The following is a 10,519-nucleotide window of genomic DNA, read 5'->3' on the forward strand; positions in this document are numbered from 1 at the left end:
TATTTAGCTGATATCTTTCTCCTTGGTATCTAAATATAATACCAACTGGGGCGTCCCACCTGAATGGAATATTTCTCTTTTTTAACTCAATTACCAGAAAACCAAATTTCTTCCTTTCCATCAATATCTTAGGTGGGAGTTCCTTGTAAATCCAAATCTTTCTTCCATACAATTGCAAATTAGAATTGAAGGAATTTTGCACGATATTATTCCTAATTTCTTTGTCTGTAAAATAAATCACCACATCTCTAGGCAATTGCCTTTGCTTGGCAATCCAGGAGTTAATTCGATAAACTCTGTCAATCCTACAAAACACTTCGTCAGGTTGAACCTTTAGAATCCCAGCTAGAAATTCAGAAGATATTTTCCTTAAATCCTATTATTTTCCTGCAAACCTCTTAATCTTATCGCATATTCTGTGAAATTATATTATACCATTAAAATCTCTTTTTCAATCTTCTGTTGCAGATTTTCTGCATTACCATACTTTTGATCAGCATCCATTTTAGGTTTTTCTTCTAAGCTATTATCCTGAGTGTTTGTCAAATCATTTTCAATTTTTTGAATTCTATTGTCCAATTTATCTTGAATTTCTTCCATTTTAGACTCTAGTACATTAGTATTTGTGTCCAACTGTATCATAAATTCTGTAAAACCATTAGCCACTTTTGAGAGTTTTTTCTCCAAAAAATCAAACTTAGATTTCACCAATTCTTTAATTTCCTGCTTAAATTTTTCAAGTTGCTGATTCACAATCTCCTCCCTTCTTTCAATCTCCTCTATAAAAAATTCTATTATATTAAAATCAGGTTTCTGAGACTGAAGAGTTAAGACTTGTTCCTTTAAGTTGTTGGTGGGAGAATCCCCCCCCCTTCTTGTTTATCTGACTTTATGAGTCTCAGTGCCATGTTTCCGCCCAGGCAGGCTTTGTTAAAAAAAAAAGCAAGAAAGACTTCTTTCCAATCAACAACAATATCAGGTCTCCAAGGGAAAAAAAAGGAGAAAAAGACACAGGAGCGAAGTTTTGTCTACAAATGTAGCCAGTGGTATTTATTCCGCTACATTGTAGTAATAAAAAACGGAAGGACTTTCCCTTTCAGCCTCTCCTCCAGCCGACGCCATTTTAAAAGGCTTTTTTCCCTCTTTCTTTTCCTCCTCTCTCTTAAGTAATTTTTTTTTAAAAAAATCAGTAAAATACTTGCGGTTCAGTATTACAGGTACAGCTCACATTTTCTTTGAGTAGTCTGTTAAATTTGCAGGCTTGCTTTTGACGCCTGGCTCTGCATCAGCAGAGGTCTCCCAAAGCCCGGAGCGGCGGCTGGGGATGCGGGGCATCTCATCCGCTCCGTCCCAAAAGTAAAGGAAAAACTTTTGGGACTCCGCAGAGAGTTCTACCCACCCCTGCCGGCTCTATCTCCGTTTCCTCATGGAAACGGAGTTTTTTCGAGCCGCCATTCCATTGTGAAAGCAGCTCTGACAGGCGATGGAAGCTGACGATCCCAAAGGAACGTCTGGCAGCGACAAACAGCAAACCGGAAGTCAACTTTAACCTTCTTTAATTACCAAGTTTTGTAGTATTTAAAATTTTTTCTCTCCTTATTTTGTATTTCAAACAAATTATGTGCAATATAGAATCATTACTTTCTAACTAGATTTTTGGGGATTATTTAATGTCTTTGTTTATAAAATGCAGATATATCAATATATCCAGAGTCGCTTTTATCGATCACCTGAGGTGCTATTGGGAATGCCTTATGATCTTGCAATTGATATGTGGTCCCTTGGTTGTATCTTAGTGGAAATGCACACTGGAGAACCTCTTTTCAGTGGAGCAAATGAGGTATGTTAATATTCATATGAATTTTTATTATGTTGAGTTGCCTATTTCTTAAGTTTTAAATATTTGGTTACGCTTCTAATTGGTTTTCCTCATTTGAAACAGGTTGATCAGATGAATAAAATAGTGGAAGTTTTGGGTATACCACCTGCTCATATTCTTGACCAAGCACCAAAAGCAAAAAAGTTTTTTGAGAAGTTGCCAGATGGCTCTTGGACCTTAAAAAAGACCAAAGATGGGAAAAGGGTAAATAGATATTTTGATCTTTGATCTATATTAATCTGTTTGTAACTATGCTAGCTCTCTTGGCTACGAAACAGAGATGAACACTGTTCATTAGAATCAGAATCAACTGGAGAGGGGAAACATTTACTTTTGCTAATCCTGATTTAAATGAGAACAATTTTCCTACATAGAGAAATTATTAATTTCTATAATTAATTATTAATATTTTCTACTACTAGGAAATGTAATAGTAAAATAAATGGCAAGCATACATTGGTTTTCAGTCCAAAAATATTTCACTTTAGAACATTGTCAGAAATAAACTATGCAATAATTGTAATTATTTACTCTACAGCTTTTACTAAGAAGAATAAAAACAAAAGTTAAAAAATATAAAAATGATCTGGCATCCTAAACCCTGAAGGGAGCTATATTAGTTTAGAGCAGTGATGGCGAACCTTTTCGGCACCGAGTGTCCAAACCGGAATACGCGCGCCAGAGTACCGGAAACCCAAAGAGCACCTGGCTGGTGCGCATGTGCACGCCAGCCAGCTGGTCTTCACATGCGCCAGAGCGCTGGAAACCCAAAGACCAGGTGGCCGATGCGCACCGGCCAGCTGGTCTTCAGGTTTCCGGTGTGCGTGAAGACCACACCAGAAACCAGAAGAGCAGCTGGCGATAGCGCACCTGCCCACAGAGAGGGCTCTGCATGCCACTGATTCGCCATCACGGGTTTAGAGTTTAAGACACTGGACAACGTAGGCACATTCTCTCTCCATCCCCCCCCCCCTCTCTCTCTCTCTCTCTCTCTCTCTCTCTCTCTCTCTCTCTCTCTCACACACACACACACACACACACACACACACACACTTTTGGAAGTTGAACTCACATACTATAAACTTTCTAAACTGGGGAAATTGTAGAGAAATGGTGTTGTAAGCTACTCAGCATTACTTTTTTTGTGTTATTTTATATTTATTTCTAAATTTATTGGGTCCTCATCTTACCACAGGATAACTGTGGCATATAAATTTAATAAATAAATAAAATATTCATAGGGGAATAGTTTATAAGCATTGATATCTGATCTCTGAGTGGCTGTTGTAATACATAGATGAAATATTAATCTACTGTCATGGCATGTGGAAATGACCTTCAGAGATGCAAGGAAAGTTGATATCTAAGGAAGATCGAACAAGATAAGGAGGCTTAACAGTCAGAGAAAGAAACATGCCCTAGTTCGGTCAAAAGAGGCAAAAGATTTATACTTGCAGATTTGCAAATTTGATGTCTACCCTCCCACGTACTTTTAACAGCCTTATTTTGGGGGTGGGGGCACTAGGGTTAGGATCAAATAAGTTTATTTGACCATTAAGCCACACTGGTTTCTCTGGTTTTCTTTTAAAGTAAATGAATATTGTTAATAACTGTAAAGGTTTCAGAAGTGACTTGCCATTATCATCTTCCTAGAGCTGAGAGAGAGTGACTGGCCCAAGGTCATCTAATTGGCTTTGTATTTAAGGCGGGACTAGAACTCAAGGTCTCTCAGTTTCTACCCTGATGCCTTAATCTGTACACTAAACTAGCTCTGAAGATTTCAGGGACCCATCCAGGGGTCATCAGGAGTCAAAAACAAAAACCAACAACCACATCGAAAACCAAAATACCCCAAATCAAGGGTAGTTTTTTTAAAAAAAAAAACAACAACTGGAAGTATTTATATTGTTAGAAAACTGATCTGAAATAATAAAAATGTAAATAATTTCTAATTTTCTAACAGGAGTATAAACCACCTGGAACCCGTAAACTTCACAATATACTTGGAGTTGAAACAGGAGGACCAGGAGGGCGTCGTGCTGGGGAGTCGGGTCATACTGTAGCTGACTACTTGAAGTTTAAAGACCTCATCTTAAGGATGCTTGATTATGATCCAAAAACCCGAATTCAACCTTATTATGCTCTGCAGCATAGTTTCTTTAAGAAAACAGCAGATGAAGGTACAAACACAAGTAACAGTGTCTCTACAAGTCCTGCTATGGAGCAGTCGCAGTCTTCAGGAACCACTTCTAGCACATCTTCAAGCTCAGGTACACTCGTGATTCCTACAACATTTTGGAAATGAAGTCATTGGAAGAATATTTACTATATATATAAAAATGTTTTTATATTATTTTAAATCTGGCTCTCTCCTTTTTAAAATACTTTTTTTCCTTTGTAATGAACTTATTTATTATGCTTTCCTGTTGTCACATCAAAATTACTGATTATATCATCTTCAGCGTATCTGTTTTGCTTATGATTAAAGGTGGCTCTTCGGGGACAAGCAACAGTGGAAGAGCACGGTCAGATCCAACACACCAGCATCGACATAGTGGTGGACACTTCACTGCTGCTGTACAAGCTATGGATTGTGAAACGCACAGTCCTCAGGTAGTTTTCAAAGGAAGTTTCTGTTAACTAATTATTGGTATGCTTAAATAAACAAATAGTTCTGCTCTGTGATGACACTACAGCCGTGATGGCGAACCTATGGCATGGGTGCCACAGGTGGTACGCGTAGCCATATTGGTGGGCACGCGAGCTCAGCTCCGGCCCGCATGCATGTGCCGGCCGGCTGATTTTTCAGACCTTTTGAGCCCACCAGAAGTAGCGAAACAGGCTGTTTTCTGCCTCCAGAGGACCTGGAGGGTGGGGAGGCCAGCTTTTCTCTCTCCCCAGCCTCCAAAGCCTTTCTAGGAGTCTGGGGAGGGTGAAAACGGCCTCCACACCCCACACCCCCACCCCCGGAGGCCAGAAATGGCCCATTTGCTAACTTTCCTAGAAAGGCTCTGGAGCTGGGGACAGCAAAAAACGGGCCTACTGTGCCATCATGTGTCCAGAGTGGGGGGGTGCGCGCGGGGCAGGGCGCATAGAATTGTGTAGGCACGTGTGCGCGCGCCTCCCCCCCCCCACTCCTGGCACGCAATGACAAAAAGGTTACCCATCACTGCACTACAGTAACAATCTTTTACCAATTCTGCAACCATTATTTTATCATTCAGATAATTATTTGATAATTATTAAAACCAAAATAATTGCCAATAGTTAACTAATGCCAAGCTAATAGTTCCTTCTAAATCACATTACTAAAATTGTTTGAACAGTTAAATTATGCATATTTGATAACCGGGTCTAAGAACTTTTGTTATACCGCAGGAGATAGATACTAATAAGTAATGGTCATGTTTCATTTTTTTAAAGTTTTAAGTTATATTTTTGGCAAGAGATAAATCAAGTTCAGTGTAGTACAAACCTAAGTCTGCTTTGTTTAGATTTTATGACATAAAATAACTTAACCCCTCCTTTGTGTGTGTGTGTGTTTGTATGTATTGTTGTTATAGGTTCGACAGCAGTTTCCTCCTCCTCTTGGTTGGCCAGGAACTGAAGCTCCTACACAAGTCACTGTTGAAACCCATCCAGTTCAAGAAACCTCTTTCCATGTTACTCCTCAGCAACAAAATGCATTACACCATCATCATGGAAATAATTCCCACCACCACCATCACCACCACCATCATCACCACCATCATCATGGACAGCAGGCCTTGGGTAATCGGACCAGGCCAAGGGTCTACAATTCTCCAACAAACAGCTCGTCCACCCAAGATTCCATGGAGGTGGGCCATGGTCACCACTCCATGACATCCCTGTCTTCCTCAACAACTTCTTCCTCTACATCTTCCTCCTCAACTGGTAATCAAGGCAATCAGGCCTATCAGAACCGCCCTGTGGCTGCTAACGCGTTAGACTTTGGACAAAATGGAGCTATGGACGTCAATTTAACGGTCTATTCTAATCCACACCAAGAAACTGGCATAGCAGGACATCCAACGTACCAGTTTTCTGCTAACACAGGTCCTGCTCATTACATGACTGAAGGACATCTTACAATGAGACAGGGAATTGATAGGGAAGAATCTCCCATGACAGGAGTTTGTGTTCAGCAAAGTCCTGTGGCCAGCTCGTGACTAAACTGAAACAGATTTGTTTCTTGTGTGTTTTTATAGAAGTGGTGTTTTTCCAAAAAAAAAAAAAAAAAAAAGTGCAAAGCTGCTTGAATCAGGAGGAGATAGACTTATTGAACCGCTACAGAAGGGCAAAGCTAACTATTTTTTTAAACTTGAACAGATTGCAGTGAAGTTTTTAGAGCCATGTTCATACCTATCCTAGATAGCTTTGAGAAGATTTCTCACCTTTTTGCCCGTTTTAATTACTACAACCAAGTCACATATATATTTTTCCCCTTGTTCAACAGAATGAATATTCAAGAGTTGATCTTAGTTGCAAGCATATTTTAAGGCATGCCCAGAATCATATAAATGGGCATTTTGAGGTTTTTCTTTCTTTCTTTTTTTAATATTAAGGGGGGAGGGGTGGGGAGTAATAATGAATTTCCATTCCCCAAACATACATGAACACAAAAAGCAGTACTGTAAGGAAGAGGGACCCTAAGATTACAAAACAGAATCTTTAGCTGTAAAAAGGATGGTTGTAATGGTATTCATGAGACACATTAAGCATGCTAAGTGGCGGTGATTAAGACTCCTTATCTGAACCTATTGAGAATCAAAGCAGCAATTATATTGGGATTCTGTGTCTCATGTTTGAGGCTACAATCAGTTAGTATTGAAATAAGACTGGTCCTGTAAGTAAGGTGCACTGAGAAGCAATCAACAGGTTGGTCTTGACCAGTCCAGGGGAAGTCTTAAGTGGTGGTCTTTGGGATAACCTTTGGCCTTATGGATTTGGACTCTAAGTTAGAAGAGCCTACCATTTCAGATGCAATCACTTTTGGACATGTTTTTGCAGACAGTCCTTAATGCTGAAAACACAGAGAATGGGTAATTCAAGAGGCCTTTCTTTTAAAATAGACTTTGTGACCCACTTATTGTAAGGTATTGCAAGGTCACTTTGCGTGTGTCATAAAGCTGACTTCCTTATTGGTTGAAGGTCACAGGAGTAGTGGTTTGCTTTTGATGAAAATAGCTACAACTGTGTTCCTCTCTGCTTTTCACTTTCTTTTTTTCCTTTCCTTCCTATGTCTTCTTCCTCTTTTTGCTTTTTCTGGGCACGTGGTTTCTCCACTGTTACTTCTGCACAAAGATGTCTTCTGTTCAACCTGAACATTTTTAAAAATGCAGAATTTTATGTGACTGCTTTTTTGCCTCACAATTATGCTGTGAATTTTACAAATTTTTTTTCTTTTTTGATAATTTATTGTACCAAAGCTGTTTTTATAGCACATAGATGTCTGTAACCAATAATGTAGCAGTTCTGCACTTTGACACAAGGTGTAACTAGACCATTTTTAAATGTCAGTTGAAAATTATGGCTGTACTATTGCTTAAACAAAACTGGAACTGTTGTTTATTCATAGCCAATACATTTACAACAGTCTGTGTATTGAACATGATAGATAGGACATCTAATTCAACACTATAACATCTGTTACATTATAAACGTGTTAAAGCTTCTGAAAGTAAAAGGGACAGTAAAGCCAGAAGCTATGAAACCAGCAGTTAATTTGTTATACCCCTTATTAGCATAAATGTAAACCTGAAGGCAAGACCTTGATTGCATGAACAGATCCAAAACACTAAGATGAGTGAAATAATTAAAAAAAAAGGCTCAAGTGAAATCTGAGGCTGAGTAGGCTGTACTTAACAGGAGGTCTGCTGCCTTAATTTAACATAATCAGCATGGCAGTTGGCTAAATTTCAGAACCCTTTTGAAGATTTTTGAAATTACGAATACGAACATTGTGAATAAAATAGAGGAATTGGGGTAATAAAGTGGTTATCTTTCCAGATTAACACTGTTTTGCCCTTTACATGAACAGAAGCAGTAATCTACCTCTGCCAGTAAACCAGTTTAAAAGGCCATTCAACAAGATACCGTGCACTTCAGACTGGTTAGTCCTTATAGCAAACTAGGTCGGTTCTTCTGAACAAATTTTTTTCTTTCTTTTTTATAATCATTCCTTATATTGGCAAAAGAGAGGCTGAATGCAGTGGAAGTATGAAAGAATGCTTTAGAAATAAGGAGTTTTTGTAAAGCAACTTTTTTATCAAGGTATCCATATTTATTTTATATTGCGATCTCAAGCCTGTGAATTGATGTTTTTGAACTTCTGCAGTTCAAAAATGTTTGCTGGGCAAAAGGCTGTCGTCACAACAATGGAGCATTGAGCTTAGCAATACAAAACAGAATCCAATATGTACTGCTGTCTAGGAATATAAGGGTAACAAATATGGGTAATTTTTCTTGTGCTGGTTGCCATACCTTAACAAGCACCAAAAATACTGTTTTAAAATTTACATAAAGAAAAATCATAAACTCCAGTGCTTCTGCATACTGTGTTATGTTACAGTCCAGTTTTGTGTGCTTTACTACACAGTTTGGTTACAGGACTTCTGTGCATTGTAAACATAAACAGCATGGAAAAGGTTAAATACCTGTGTTCAGATTGTAAGATCTAGTCCGGACTTGCTGTGTATATTGTAACGTTAAATGAAAAGACAAGCCCTTTGTATTATAGTCATGCAGTCTTATGTATGATAAACAGTTGAATAATTTGTCCTCAGACTCTTTACTGTGCTTTAAAAAAATAACTTAAGATAAAATGTAAACATAGTAAAATCTTCCTATGCAATTAACCTACTTCAAGGCCTGGTCTGCTAGGTATGATTATAGTAACGTGTAAATATTAGAAACATTTGAGACAGATTTTAAGAATATGGAAGTAAAACTTGGAGGTGTAATATATTATTTTGAGTTTTTAATTCAAATAGCAAGACATTTTTTTTGAAATGCCCACACCTCTTCTCTGTTTTATTCTGACTGTAAAGCATAATTTTTAGTTTTTAATTGTATACATTTTTACATTAAGTACTTTTCATATATTTCTTTTATTTATATAGTGCCTAAACAAGAGTGATCTCACAGCTGTACAAACTGTAAAACAGTTCTGATACTGCCAACAAGCTTACAAACCAGCCACAGCACTACAGGAATGTACTTCCCCAAACTAAGTTCAAGTATTAAATTAGAAATACATTTTTGAAAAAAAGATACATTTAGAACTTCTTAATCCATTCATCATGATTTTCTTTGGTTTTTAAAATTGATGATCCTTTTTCACTTGATACCTCATTATGAGGTAATGTGCAGGGACGTATTGTACTGCATCATTGTATTGTTTATGGCTGTGAGAAGCTGTTAAACCAAAAGTCAAAACATGCTTGTTCAGTCTCTTGTATGCAATGTTCAGAAAATGGGCCATGCACATTGTCAGTATTCCATATTTAATCAGGAACAAAGATTAAGAACAAAATTCGGCCCCATACAGGACCAAATTCTGTTCTTACCTGGAGCACTTGGCAAAGAAATCAATAGAGCTCTAGCTCCCTCAATTGCCTGCTATAGTATGTATGGATATTGCTGCAAGAAGCAAGTACATTCTTCATGAAACCCTTCTTCTTCTCTATGTAGTATGTGGGTAGCAAGAAGAGAAGGGTAGAACATAACTATGGTGAGGCTGTTTGTAGGCTTTCCATGCAAATATACTTGCATGGGCTTATCTTTACAAAACAGGGTCTAAACTAATAAATAATGCAAAATTTATCACGAATAATTGGGTTTTAGCCTAATTTCTTCTAAAATGTTAAAAATGTGAAATGGCGGTTATCCTTTTTTAGGGTAAAAGGCTTTATACCAATGGTTTATATTTCAGTTATTCACTATGCCCAAATAACTTTTTAAAAGTAATATATGTTATGACAGGTTTTAATGTAAGTCTGCACAATACATTACTTTGTATGTCCAGGTTTGCACACACAAAGGATTGATGAAACCACATGAGGATCGATCATAGTCAGTTGATGTATTACTGTTACAAGGTTATCAACCAGTTTACATTTTTGTCACATGCAGATGGGGGGTGGTCACAAAAAGTAGCTGATGGAATTCAGTTTAACTTTTGTTCTATAGCAGTTTCCCATTATTGTTTTAAATGTAAATAACTGATAACATTCAGATAGGATTGACCTGAAACTGCACCTATTTGAACACAGGGAAAAAAACACTTTGTAAAAGTCCTTCAGTAAATTGAGGACAAAGAAGAAGCCATAAGAACTGGAAGAGTTTGCAGAAGTGCAAATTCTGCAATTTTGCCTGTTTTTATTCACATTGTTTAAGGAAGGAGGAGTTAATTATTTCTTGCCCCAATCAAGACTACTGGTAATGAAATTAAATGCTGTGTTTGCAGCATAATCTGACTCCTTGAAGACTGGTTTAAATCCTGAAATTTAAGAATGGCTGAGTTCACATGACAATGATTGAAAATGCAACGTATTTGTTGTTGTTGTGTTCATTCAAGTCTGATTTGAACCTTTGGGTTATGCATCGGCACAGAAGCCT

General features: G+C 37.7%; 1 protein-coding gene across 5 annotated transcripts in view; it reads left to right on the top strand.

Annotated features, from left to right (window-relative positions):
• DYRK1A (dual specificity tyrosine phosphorylation regulated kinase 1A) overlaps positions 1-8,676 on the top strand; it is a 187,757-nt gene extending 179,081 nt beyond the window's left edge. For all 5 annotated transcript variants that reach the window (XM_060686405.2, XM_034401832.3, XM_087871258.1 and 2 more), the window contains 5 exons: positions 1,694-1,840; positions 1,943-2,083; positions 3,843-4,149; positions 4,368-4,492; positions 5,443-8,676. In XM_060686405.2, coding sequence (XP_060542388.1) covers positions 1,694-1,840; positions 1,943-2,083; positions 3,843-4,149; positions 4,368-4,492; positions 5,443-6,069 — 1,347 coding nt within the window. In that variant the 3' untranslated portion in view covers positions 6,070-8,676. The remainder of the gene's footprint in view (positions 1-1,693; positions 1,841-1,942; positions 2,084-3,842; positions 4,150-4,367; positions 4,493-5,442) is intronic.
• The last annotated feature ends 1,843 nt before the right edge of the window (positions 8,677-10,519 follow it).

This window comes from Pantherophis guttatus, chromosome 5, assembly GCF_059756535.1.
Source record: "Pantherophis guttatus breed Tessera chromosome 5, ASM5975653v1, whole genome shotgun sequence".
Lineage (NCBI taxonomy): Eukaryota > Metazoa > Chordata > Lepidosauria > Squamata > Colubridae > Pantherophis > Pantherophis guttatus.